Below are 14,573 nucleotides of genomic sequence, written 5' to 3'. Positions count from 1 at the left end.
TTCTCTTGGGATGTGTGTGGTCGACCACTCCATGAATCATGCAAGTAAAGTTTGAACCTTAATCACATATTGTTGCATGCGTTCCTCATTTATGTCGAAAATCCCATATACTTGGTTTACTACCAGCTGAGAATCACACTTGATATCTATGACCTTGGACCCAAGTCCCCGGTCCAGTTTGAGTCCTATAATCAAAGCCTCATACTCGGCTCCATTGTTAGTCAGCAGAACAGTTTTTATGGCCTGCCTTAGGGTTTCCCTAGAAGGCGTGATTAGGACCACCCCGAGTTTGGACCCTTTCACATTGGAAGCTCCATCCCTGAACAAGGTCCAAACTCCTGATGTCGTTTCTGACACCATCACCGCTTCTTTAGCCAACCCCAAACGCGTATTTTTCTGGGTTGAGTTTCATGTTGTGCTTCCTCAGGATATCTAAGGTTTCCTGGAGGTGTTTTAAATGATCACCTGCATTCAAAGACTTGACCAACATGTCATCTATGTATACTTCCATTGTTTTACCTTTTTGTTTCTCGAACATCTTGTTCACGAGCCTCTGATAGGTGGCTCCGGCTTTTTGAAGCCCTAAGGGCATCACATTATAACAATATATGCCAAAGTTTGTTATGAACAAAGTTTTTTCCTGATCCTCCGGGTTCATCTTAATTTGATTGTACCCGGAATAGGCATCGAGAAAACTCATTAACTCGTACCTGGCCGTTGCATCAATCATTTGATCAATGTTTGGCAGTGGGAACGAGTCTCTAGGGCACGCCTTATTCAAATCTTTATAATCTACACACATTTGAAACTTGCTATTATTTTTCGGAACTACAACTACATTAGCTAGCCATTTGGGATACTTTACCTCTCGGATTAAACCAATGTTAACTAATCGAGTTACCTCTTCCTTAACAAACTTGTTTCTGACCTTGGCTATCAGACATTTCTTTTGCCTTACCGGAGGGACGCTTGGGTCCAGGCTTAGCTTGTGCACGGCCACCTCTAGTGGGATACCTATCATATCCGAGTGCAACCATGCGAAACAATCGACGTTAGTTTTAAGGAAATTAATAAATCCTGACATGAGCTCGGGATTGAGTCCTGTTCCCAAGTGAAATTTTCTCTCCAAGAATTCCTCAAACAAAGCCACTTGTTCGAGTTGTTTTGCCATGGATTTGGTCACGTCTGTCTCTTCCGGTACCTAAAAGTATCTCGGTACCTGGTGGGATTCTGACGACTCCTCGCCTTTATCATCTTCACTTGGCTCAAGAGCAGGCGTCGGTTCCTGTAAGTGCTATTTGCTGGGTTCCTTCCCTTTACTGCTGGAAATTGACATTGCGTTCATTTCTCTTGATGCCGGTTGATCTCCTCTTATTTGCTTGATTTCCTCTAGGGTCAGGAATTTCAGCAGTTAGTGATATATTGATGGTACGACCTTCATCTCATGTAACCATGATCTACTGAGAATTATGTTGTAGCCCATGTTTCCGTCTACCACTTCAAATAAGGTGGTCTTTGTAACCTCTTCGGCGTTTGTGGGCAGCATGATCTCCCTTCGGGTTGTCACACTTTCCAAGTTGAACCCGACGAGGAGCTTTGTTACTGGAATGATACTTCCGGTTAATTTTTCTCGTTCCAATACTCTCCATTGAATGATGTTGGTTGAACTTCCTAGGGCAACCAAAACACGTTTAATCTTGAAATTTAGAATATTAAGAGAAATTACCAGGGTGTCATTATGTGGCAGAAGAAGTCCGTCGGCGTCTTCCCCCGTGAAGGTGATGTCGTCTTCGGCGACTTCCCGGAGTCTCTTGCTGTGAGTCACCGATACTTTTGTCTTCTTGGCCGCCGAGAAGGTTACACCATTGATTTCATTCCCTTCGAAAGTCATGTTGATAGTCAGTCGAAGAGGGTCTTCCCCTATCTTCGAGGGTTCTGCGTTGTCCCGGCTGCGACCATAATTGTTCTTGGATAGGTCGCTCAAGAACTCCCTGAGATGACCGTTCTTCAACAGCGTTGCCACATCCTCGCACAGATGTCAGAAGTCCCCGATTCTTTGACCTTGAGTTCCATCATATTCACACCATAAGTTGGTATCCCTCTGGCTGGGATCAGATTTGATTGGCTTCGGGAATCCTGCTTATTTGATATTCCTCATTGCCGATACCAATTCCACTACGCTGATATTGAAATTGTAATCTTATAACCTGGAATATGTGGGATCCCGGGTCCCTTGCACTTCTTTCTCTTGCAATGATCTGTTATTCCGGCCACGGTCAGTTCTTCTTTCGGGAGCAAACCTATTCGAGGACTGGAACCCTTTACTGCCACACCCGTCGGCTCTCTCATAAGGAAAAAAATGGCCCTTAGAACATCATCGGTCTGCATCAAAATTATCCTTGAACTTATCCCGGTTCTTCTCTCGGTCCCGTCCTTTAGTTGATGTCGGGAATCCAAGCTGATCATCTTCTATCCTTATCTTCGATTCATAGCGGTTATGGACGTCTGCCCATGTGGTCGCTTGGAATTCGAGCAGGCTTTCCTTCAACTTTCGGGAGGCATCGGAGCTCCTTGGGTTCAAACCCTTAGTGAATGCCTCAGCTGCCCATTCGTTCGGTACGACCGGTAATAGCATCCTTTTTTTCTGGAATCTAATCACGAACTCCCGCAGCAATTCAGACTTACCCTATGCGATCCTGAATATGTTTGCCTTCCGGTCTTGGAACTTTCTAGCCCCGACATGGGACTTTATGAATGAATCTGCGAGCATTTCAAAAGAATCAATTGAATATTCGGGTAAAAGCGAATACCATGTCAAGGCCCCTTTCATGAGTGTTTCTCCAAATTTTTTCAGCAGAACCGACTCAATCTCATGTTGAGCCAAGTCGTTTCCTTTCACCGCCGTTATGTAAGTTATGATGTGCTCCTAAGGATCTAAAGTCCCATCGTACTTTGGTATGTCCTGCATCTTGAACCATTTTGGAATCAATTTTGGTAATGCGCTCGGCTTAAATGATAATTAGGTGTACTTCTTCGAATTTGGGCCCTTCAAAACTGGTGGTGCGTCCAGAATTTGATCCATTCGGGCATGAAAATCCTTCGTGTTCCGATCCATCCTCTCGTTCATTTCCCTCATGAATCTCATGAGTTCGATTTTGAAGGGATCATTATCGTTGTCATTATCGGATTCACTACCGGTCCCCTCGGCTCCGTCGAAGCCGACCTCACCCCTCGGGGTGTTATTATCAACTCTTCGAGCCGTTTGATTTGTAAGAGCGCCGGGAGGAACTGGGAATCTTCCGTTTGCGTTGTTGGAAGCACCTGATAATGCCTGCTTTAGTTCCGTCATGACCTGGTCCTGCCTTGAGGGATGGTCCATGATGGCTTTTTGCTGCTCTCTCAAGATCCTTACCGTTTCCGCAATGTGTTCGTCCTCTGCATCATCGGGAGTTGGTTCCTGCACATGTCGGGGATATTGTCCGCCATGAACTGTAGTTGACATGTCCCTCTTGTTGCGGGTGTCACTGGTCGAATCCTCATATTGAGGCCGATTTTCATGCGCCTCAACGTTGTGTGCGATGTTGACATCGTTAGCTTCCATTTTTCGATTTTTTTTATATGAAACAAAAAATAAAACGAGTTAGTAATAGATTCAAGGATCAACTCAATTACGCAACTGTCTAAGCCCCACGGTGGGCGCCAAACTGTTTACTCGTGAAACAGTACCGTTGAATTTGTTATGTAGTTTATAGACAAATAAACTAATTTGATCCAAAATGATAAATAAATTAGATTAAAAATAAGACTTAGCATTAAAATCAAAGGAAATGGCAGGCTTGGCTCCGGGAGCGATGCTTTCGAGGACAGAAATAAGAGAAATATAAAACAGAAAGTAAAGTTATATTATTTAGTTTGAGAATAGAATGTAACATACGTTTTGCCAGAGATTTCGTATCCTTACAATGATTGTTGAAACTGCTATTTATAGCTATACCTAGGAAACAAGATCCTAGGATCAAGCCCCTCTTAAATGACAATAAAGGGGGTCATTGATGAATATTTAACGACGGGCTATGAATACCAAAATTCTGTTCAACAACTGCCTATTTAATAACTAGGGAATATTCTTCATTAAATGTCATCTGGTGACAAACATTCAACCCGATCACATTGATCGTGTTTCCCTCGGGGTTTATCCGGTGCCAACTGCAGCTGTTGTTCCCGGTCTTGGTTCTCACTCGATTTGTCTTCCATCTGTCTCCGCTTCCACGTATCACGCTATCATTCGATCATTTAATACGAACCAATTTTATCCTCTACAAGTGGATATATCGAGAAATTAATCGAAGTGACATATATATACACACATCCAAATTCAGCATTTCTATTGTTTACAACTTTACATAAAGTTCAATTAACAAGGATTGATAAATTATAAATATTGATAAATTAGTACTCCCTCCGGTCCACAATAAGTAATTTTTTGGTTGTTTTCACACAGATTAAGAAATTTACTTTTTAACATTAATTAGCAATGAAATTGACCATATTAACCTTTACTATCTCTTCACATAAATACTCCTAACACATGCTCCAACACTATTTACTCCAAGGGCAGTGTAGGAAAAAAATAATTAATTCATTCTTAAAATCTGAAAAAATCACTTATTTTAGACTTAAAAAAAGGGTTAAAAATTCACTTATTATGAACCGGATGGAGTATTAATGTCCAAAAGGACATCTCTGTCTAAGTTGATGTCAGAAAATTAAATGTTTAACTTCTCAATGTTTAACTTCTCACTTTGGTGATTATTCAGTTGATGGAAGACGATTAGTTGATAATATTAATAACTTTTACACTGCGTTGAGATGAGTAGGGTATTTCTTCTTTATGAAGACTAGATTACATGTTTTGGACAGTCAAATATATGATAAAGTTTATTTACAGAGAATATTTATATCTGATCAATAAACAAATGACACATCATTTTATTTAACTATAATTATAAGTACTTAATTATGACAGATTATCATATTTTGTACACATTATCTTAATTAATAATGTTTACCTGAAAAACGGATAGAGTTGAATTTATACGTAGTTCTAAGGGTACGTAGTATAGCTTGACACAAATTAGAAAAGTAAGTAGAAATATATCGAAAATCGACCGTAAAGAATGAAATACGAACCAAATTGAATAGAAAGTGATTTTATGAACAAGCAAGATGAATCAATGTATAAAGCTCACAAGAGAATAATCTCTGCTGTATTTCTCTATGAATAATAATATCTGAATATGAGAGTGTATGAATGCCTTAATATTGGATCCCCTTACACTTACTGAAATAATAGTCATCCCTCTTATAGTGGAGGGATCCTACTTTGAATATAATTAAAAATACATAGTGAGAAATCTATGATAGATTAGTTTTTCCTAATTCCCGCAGAGATTCTGTCCCTTAGTGCGGCTGTAACGGCTCTTGTCTCTTGGCTCGATCTTGATCGGACTTGGTATTGGTCGATTTTTAGATTTAGAGCTCGATATTGACTCGGGGCCCGTTATTGACTTTGGGCTCGGTATTAGTCGGTCTCTGGCTCTCAAGCTCGATAACGCCGCTTCGCATCATAGTTCGATTTGGATTCGAACTCGGTAATGACTTCGAGCTCGGTATTTGATCGATCCCAGAAATTTGAGCTCGGTAACCTGGCTTTAGATCTCATCCCGATATTATGAAGATGACCTTCGGTCCATTATGTTCCAATCTTGACTAATCATATCAAAGGTCGAAATCGATTTTGACCCTATACAAATAATATAAAAATACTTAATAGTCGTGGTATTCTCTGGTTATCTTCTAGACGGTAACGTCAAGTAAATTGATATTTTTTGAGCCATGACTAACCACATTTGAAATGCCGTAACTGATCATTACGAACTATTATTAGAAAAAGAAATTACTTCCGCTGTAACTATCGTTAGCAGTATAAAATACTTGCCATTGTATACTTTTTTCTTTTGTCATTGTTTAATCTGGATATAAGCTATTTGCACTTTACATAAATTTCTTAGCTATTTACACTTTACATAAATTTCTTTACTTTAAGTGAAAAATTAGATTAATCCCCATTGCGGAAACCATGTCCCTAGCATGTTTGACGTGGAATTAGACAACGATAACATATCTGGTGTATTTTCACATGTGAGGTATGAGTAAGGTAGTCTCTAGCTGTTTTCGATATACTTTCAGCTCAAGAAAAGCATTTCAAAACAGATTTGAAAACAGTAGTGAAGAAGCCATGCTGAAATAACTTGAAATTAGAAAGTAATGAAAAATATTTAGATCAAAGTTAACTGAAAATTCCTATGCCGTCAATGCTTCAAACTATATACTGGTTCTAAATAAACAATGTAACATATGCAGAATGCATAGGCTGACATCCAATTGTACCTCCCCTTATAAGCTAGAACGCTAGAAGAAGAAGAAGAACGAAGGAATTAAAGAAACACGGATTGAAGAAAGACTAACACAAAGCTTGGGCGTAAGCTAGAACTACGAACTGAGGGCAACCCTAAAAACATTTTAACTTACGTTACTGACTGTATCTTTTTTTTAAAATTTTTTTTATGTACTGATCAGTAGGACTCTAATAGAGCTTAGTTTGTCTTTTATGGTTAACATAGCTTAGTATGTATTTTACACCCAATGCGAGTAGGTTTTTATCCTACAGCCAGCATCATTTCATACAATATGAGTCTTCTTTTTGAAATTACGTAATACACGTTCCTAAGTTAACATAAGAAGAACAAAAAATTAGATGTTATACTAGACTTTATAACTTAGTTGCTGTAACAGTCTGTCTTCGTATGATATAAGATTGGATAAAGCAGAATCATGTGGCCTTCTTCTTCGCGAACGTGTGACCTTCTTTGCGAACGCAAAAAACAAATCTCACCTGCCTCCCAGGTACCCTTCGCGAACGCGAGACCTCTCTCGTGAGTGCGATGAAGGAAACCAGACATCAAAAAATTCAGCAGCTTCAACAATCCTTCAATGACCCGAAATGCGCCGAACATGGTCCGAATCACACCCGAGGCCCATGGGACCTCAACCAAGCATACAAACAAGTCCTAAAACATTAAACGAACACGCTCGAAGCGTCAAATCACATCAAACAACACTAGAATCATGAATCATGCATCGGTTCAAGCCTAAGAACTTATGAACTTCCAAATTCTGAAACCAACGCCAATCCATACCAAAACAACTCCGACTAACGCCAAATTTTGTACACAAGTCATAAATGACAATACAGACCTAATAAAACTTCTGGAATCAAAATTCGACCCCGATATCAAAATGTCCACCCCGATCACACTTTCCAAAAATCTTCCAACTTTTCAACTTTCGCTAATTTACGCCGAAACGACCTACGGACCTCCAAATCGACATCCGGGCACACTCCAAAGACCAAAATTCTCCTACGGAGCTATGAGAACTATCAAAACTCTATTCCGTAGTCGTCTTCACACAAGTCAAACTACGGTCAACTCCTACGACTTAAACTTCCAATTTAGGGACTATGTGTCCCATATCACTCCGTAACTCTCCCGACCCGACACCAAGCGCCCTGGCAAGTCACGTAACCGCAATATAACATAGAGAAAGCATAAATTAGGGGATCGGGTACTCAAAATGACCGGGCGGATCGTTACATCCTTCCCCTCTTAAAATACACGTTTGTCTTCGAACGAGTATAGAGACATACCTGAAGTGGTAAAAAGATGAGGATAACGACTATGCATATCATGCTCGGTCTCCCAAGGAGCCTCCTCGACTGGCTGACCCCTCCACTGAACATTCACTGAAGCAATGTTCTTCGACCTCAACTTTCGAACCTGCCTGTCCAAAATGGTCACCGACTCCTCAACATAAGACAGATTCTTGTCCAACTGGACTGAGCTGAAATCCAACACATGAGACGGATCACCGTGATACTTCTGGAGTATAGAAACATGGAATACTAGATGAACTGCAGCTAGACTGGGTGGTAGTGCAAGTATGTAAGCCACCTCTCCAACCCTATCAAGAATCTCAAAAGGTCCGATATACCTAGGGCTCAGCTTGCCCTTCTTCCCGAATCTCATAACACCCTTCATGGGCGAAACCCGGAGCAAGACCTGCTCCCCAACCATGAATGCACCGTCGCAAACCTTCCGATCCGCATAACTCTTCTGTCTAGATTGGGCTGTACGAAGTCGATCCTGAATCAATTTAACCTTTTCCAAAGCATCCTGAACCAAGTATGTACCCAATAGCCTAGCCTCACCAGGCTCAAACTAACCCACTGGAGACCGGCACCACCTACCATACAAAGCCTTATACGGGTCCATCTGAATGCTCGATTGGTAGCTGTTGTTGTAGGCAAACTCTACAAGTGGCGAGAACTGATCCCAAGAACCCCCAAACTCCATCACACACGCACGAAGCATATCTTTCAATATCTGAATAGTGCGCTCGGACTGTCCGTCCATCTAAGGGTGAAATATTGTACTCAACTCCACCCTCGTGCCCAACTCATGTTGCACTGCATTCCAGAACTGCGATGTAAACTGCGTACCCCGGTGAGAGATGATAGATACCGGAACGCCATGAAGCTTGACAATCTCGCAAATATAAACTTCAGCCAGTTGCTCTGAAGAGTAAGTAGTCACCACTGGAATGAAATGAGCTGACTTGGTCAATCTATCTACAATAACCCAAACTGCATCGAACTTCCTCTGAGCCCGTGGGAGCCCAACAACAAAATCTATATTAATCCGCTCCTATTTCCACTCTGGGATATCTAACCTCTAAAGAAATCCACCAGGCCGCTGATGCTCATACTTCACTTGCTGACAGTTTAGGCACCGAGCTACATATTCCACTATGTCCTTTTCCATCTGCCTCCACCAATAGTGCTGCCTCAAGTTCTGATACATCTTCGCGGCACCCGGGTGAATGGAGTACCGTGAACTGTGAGCTTCCTAGAGAATCAACTCACGCAAGCCATCTACATTTGGCACACATAGCTTGTCCTACATCTGCAATACACCGTCATCTCCAATCGTGACCTCCTTGGCATCGTCGTGCTGAACCGTGTCTTTGAGGACAAGCAGATGGCGGTTGTCATACTGACGCTCTCTGATACAATCATAAAGAAAAGACTGAGAAACCACACAAGCCAAAACTCAGCTCGGCTTAGAAACATCCAATCTAACAAACTGGCTGGATAAGGCCTGAACATCCAAGTCTAATGGCCTCTCTGTTACCAGTAGATATGCTAAGCTGCCCAAGCTCTCTGCCTTGCGACTCAAGGCATTGGCCACCACATTGGCCTTCCCGGGATGATATAGAATGGTGATATCATAGTCCTTAAGAAACTCTAACCACCTCCGCTGCCGCAAGTTAAGATCCTTCTGTTTGAACATATGCTGTAGACTCTGGTGGTCAGTGTAGACCTCATAAGGGACACCGTATAAATAGTACCGCCAGATCTTCAAGGCATGAACAATAGCTGCTAACTCGAGGTCATAGATAGGATAGTTCTTCTCATGCACCTTCAGCCGTCTAGAAGCGTAGGCAATCACCCTACCGTCCTGCATCAACACCGTGCCAAGACCAATATGCGACGCATCACAGTACACAATATAAGACCCCGAACCCGAAGGCAACACCAATACTAGGGTTGTGGTCAAAGCTGTCTTGAGCTTTTGAAAGCTCTCCTCACACTCCTCGGTCCACCTGAATGGAGCACCCTTCTTGATTAATCTGGTCATAGGTGCCGTAATAGACGAGAAACCCTCTACAAATCGACGGTAATACCTTGCCAAACCAAGAAAACTCCAAATCTCCGTAGCTGAAGATGGTCTGAGCCAACTCTGCACTGCTTCAATCTTCTTTGGATCCACCTTGATCCCCTCACTCGACACTACATGACCCAAAAATGCCACTGAATCAAGCCAAAATTCACACTTTGAAAATTTTGCATATAACTTCTTTTCTCTCATGGTCTGAAGTACGGTCCTCAAGTGCTGGTCATGATCCTCCCAGCTCCGAGAGTACACCAGAATGTCGTCAATAAACACAATGATGAATGAGTCAAGATAGAGCTAAAATACACTGTTCATCAAGTGCATGAATATTGCTGGGACGTTGGTCAGCCCAAAAGACATCAGAAGGAACTTGTAATGACCATATCGAGTCCTGAAGGCAATCTTCGGGATATCTAGCTCCTTAATCTTCAACTGATGATAGCTTAAACGCAAGTCAATCTTGGAGAACACTCTAGCACCCTGTAGCTGATCAAATAGGTCATTAATATGTGGTAATGGATACCTGTTCTTCACTGTAACCTTGTTCAACTGGTGATAATCAATACACATACGCATAGAACCATCCTTCTTCTTTACAAATAATACTGGAGCACCGCAAGGCAACACACTGGGCCGAATGAAGCCCTTATCAAACAACTCTTGCAACTGTTCCTTTAACTCTTTCAACTCTACTGGGGCCATACGATAGGGTGAAATAGAAATGGGCTGAGTGCTAGATAACAAATCAATGCCAAAACCGACATCTCTATCAGGTGGCATGCCCGCAAGATCCGCCAAAAATATATCTGGATAATCCCTAACTACTGGAAGTGACTCCATGGTAAGAGTATCAACACTGACATCCCTCACGAAAGCTAGATAGCATTACACCCCTTCTCAACCATACGCCGAGCCTTTAGAAATAAGATAACCCTGCTAGGAACATAGTTTAAAGCACCATTCCACTCTATCTGTGGTGATCCTAGCATAGCCAACGTCACGGTCTTGGAGTGATAATCGAGAATAGCATGATAGGGTGACAACCAGTCTATGCCTAAAATAATATCAAAATCTACCATACTGAGCAATAATAGATCGGCTCTGGTCTCAAAACCACCAAGACCAACTAAACACGACCGATACACATGGTCAACAATAATAGAATCTCCCACAGGTGTGGACACATAGACAGAAGAACTCAAAGAATTACGAGATACACCCAAATATGGAAAAAATAAGACGACACATAGGAATAAGTGGAGCCTGGATTAAATAAGACTGATGCATCTCTATGACAGACCAGAACAATACTTGTGATGACTGAGTTGGATGCAACTGCCTTCGTCCTAGTAGGAAGAGCATAATATTTGGCCTGGCCTCCCCCTCTAGGGCGACCTCTACCTGCTCGACCTTCACCTCTAACCGTCTATGCAGGTGGAGTGGCAACTGGTGTGGCGACCATGGACTGGGAAGCCTGAGGACTCAGTGGAATACGTGAAGCCTGAGTAGTCGGTGGAGGTGCACCCCTCCTGAGTTTAGGGCAATCCTTCACCATATGACGAGTGTCACCACACTCAAAATAAGCTCTCGAAGGACGTGGCTGTTATGGCTGGCTCGGGCATGATCAGCTAGACTGACCACTAAAAGCACCTCATGCAGAAGGTGCACTGGACAATGGTGGTGCATAATAGGGAGCCCGAGGCCTAGGAGTGGATAGAATACCGCTGGAGGCTGGAAGTGCTGAATGAATAGGGCAACTCACATAGCCCTTACCATGACGATCTTCAACTGGGGCACAAGTACCACTATATGTGGTAGAATCTCGAGGCCTCTTGGCCTCCCTCTCCTCTCTCTCCCGAGTCAACATACCCTCCAATTGCCTAGCAATCCACACTACCTGCTGGTATGCGATGTCTATCTCCAACTCCCGGGCCATGCTAAATCTGATACCGGGGTTGAGCCCCTCAATAAATCAACGGACTCGCTCTCTAACAGTAGCAACCAAGGTTGGTGCATGCCTAGCCAAATCATTGATTCGGACCGCATACTCCAACACGGTCATAGAACTCTGGCGCAACTGCTCAAACTCTGCACGCCATGCATCTCTGAGACTCTAGGGAACAAAAATCCCTCAAGAACATATCCGAGAACTGAGTCCAAGTGAGTGAAGCTGCCTCAGCCGGACTACCCAACTCATATGCTCACCACCATTGATAAGCCGCTCCCTTAAGCTGGAACGTAGTGAAAGCAACCCCACCAGACTCCAAAATACCCATAGTACGGAGGATACGGTGGCACTCCTCAAGAAAACCCTGGGCATCATTTGATGCCAACTCGCTGAAAGTAGGAGGGTGGTACTTCTTGTACCTCTCGAGCCTGAGCTTCTCCCCCTCAGAAACAGCTGCCCTAACCTCAAGTTGAACTAGTGCGACCGGCTGCACTGGTATGACCTCTGGAACCTGGTCAACCTGGACCCGCTACTCTGGGGTACGGGCGGCGGGAGTCTGTGCTCCTCCCCCGACCTGAGATGTGGTAGGAGCAACTAGGATCAACCCTGCCTGAGCTAAAGTGCCGAACATGCTAAAAAACTAGGCGAGAGTCTCTTGGAGTGTTGGGGTAGTAACATGCATCTCAGGTGCATGCCCTCCAACTAGAGCTACTGGTGGCTCCTCTGTAGCAGCTCGTGCAGGTGCTCTGGTTGCACCCGTGTGGACGTCCCCAGCCTCTACCCCGATCACGGCCTCTCGCGGCTCTAGTTGGGGGCACAGGTGTCTGGTCATCTGATCCGGCTGTACGTGTCCTCTCCCATGAGAGAATAGAAAGACAGAAATTTAAAATTTCGAAATAAACAATTTCGCACGATAAGGAATCAAAGAAGTGAAGCTTTTTCCTAACAGTTCCATAGCCTCCCGAAGATAAGTACAGGCGTTTTCGTACCGATCCACGAGACTCTACTAAACCTGCTTGTGACTCATAACACCTATGAACCTAGAGTTCTGATACCAACTTATCACGACTCCAATTTTCCTCCGTAGGATGTCATGACGACACCTAGTCTCTAAGATTAGGTCAACCTAAACAACATGCGGAAATAGTAAATAAAAGCTTAGAATTTCAAAACTCCAACAATATCGTAAATAAACTGTAAACCTAATACGTTCAATTCCCAAAACCTGGTGAGATATAAGTCAAAAGCTCTAGATATAGTATCGAACAATCCTATACATCACTGTCTATAAAAATGTAAAGAAACAAGGAAGAATAGGGTAGAAGGGGACACCGAGGCCTGCAGACGCGGGAAGGTGTACCTTGAAGTCTCCAAACGAAGCAACTCAACGCGCTAATACCGGGACTGATAAGATGTACCTGTATCTGCACAAAAATATGTGCAGAAGTGTAGTATGAGTACACCATAATTGTACCTAGTAAATGCCAAGCCTAACCTCGGTAGAGTAGTGACAAGATCAGATCAATGCCCTACTGGAGATAATAAGAAACAAGACAGAAGATATAATGATATAATGGTAATTACAAAGAAGTGAAATAATAAAGAAGTTATGGAAAGGTAACAACACAGAATCAAGGCAGCTAATACAACACTAAGGGAAAACAAGGATTTTACATGTTAAGGAAAACAACAACCAAACAAAATTCAGCAAATAGAGAAAGATCAATAAGGGCACTCCCGAGGTACCACCTCGTAGTCCCAAATCATACAAATAAATCACAGTCTTTCCTTATATCACCGCGGGGGCCTTTACATATAATTTTGAAAATCATTTTTCCCTAAATAGCACCCCGCATTTTAGCCTACCTTATCACACCGCATGGCTTCTACTAGTTCCACTGCTCACCATGCGTATAAAGCCCACCTTATCTCACCGCATGCGTTTCAACACCCAGACCTTATACCACCGCATGCGTATCAATAGTAACAATGGCACGATAGAAACTTCGTGCAACTAGTAACAACAACACGGCAGAAATCTCTTGCAAACAACCAAACTCAACAACAAGATATTTCAAGGATAGCAAATTTCAAGTAAAGAATCCCACATTTAAATAATGAATACAAAATTAAGAAAGCAAGTAATTCAACTAACCAGGTAGTACAAGTTGCAAATAAGAGATAAGACAAGTAGACATATGAAATTAGACTAAACATGGTGACTATAACATGATAAAGTAACTCAATTAAAGCAAGAAAGGGAAACTACATAGCTAAAACCAGAATCTCAACATTTAGCCTGTGTATGCACTTCACCTTACGTACACGGCATCCACATATCACAATTAGCACAACAATACCAAATCCTAAGGGGAATTTATCCCACACAAGGTTGGACAAGTCACTTACCTCAAACCACGCTAAATCAATCAACTAGAAGGCCTTTCTCTCGATTTTCCAACTTCGAATGGCTCGAATCTAGCCAAAACAATTTCATACTATGAATATAACTATAGGAAACTAATTTAAATAATGAAATTATGATCTTAGCAAAGAATTGAAAAATCTCCCCAAAAAGTCGACCAGGGCCCACATCTCAGAACCCGACCAAAATTATAAAATTCGAACCCCATTCGATATCGAGTCTAACCATACATAAATTATTCAAATCCGACCTCATTTCGCCTTTCAAAACTCAAAACTTTAGTCTAAGAACTTGTACACTTTCCCCCCAATTTTTTCCACCCCAAATCCCTAATTACATGATACAA

General features: G+C 42.4%; 1 protein-coding gene across 1 annotated transcript; it reads right to left on the bottom strand.

The window, feature by feature from the left end:
• Nucleotides 1-1,411: 1,411 nt before the first annotated feature.
• Nucleotides 1,412-1,891, bottom strand: LOC138894119 (uncharacterized). Its single transcript, XM_070178798.1, has one exon. It carries the CDS (start codon nt 1,889-1,891, stop codon nt 1,412-1,414), a length of 480 nt encoding a protein of 159 aa, XP_070034899.1.
• Nucleotides 1,892-14,573: the final 12,682 nt, after the last annotated feature.

Source organism: Nicotiana tomentosiformis, chromosome 6 (genome assembly GCF_000390325.3).
Source record: "Nicotiana tomentosiformis chromosome 6, ASM39032v3, whole genome shotgun sequence".
Taxonomy (NCBI): domain Eukaryota; kingdom Viridiplantae; phylum Streptophyta; class Magnoliopsida; order Solanales; family Solanaceae; genus Nicotiana; species Nicotiana tomentosiformis.
This window is presented reverse-complemented; position numbering and strand designations above follow the sequence as displayed.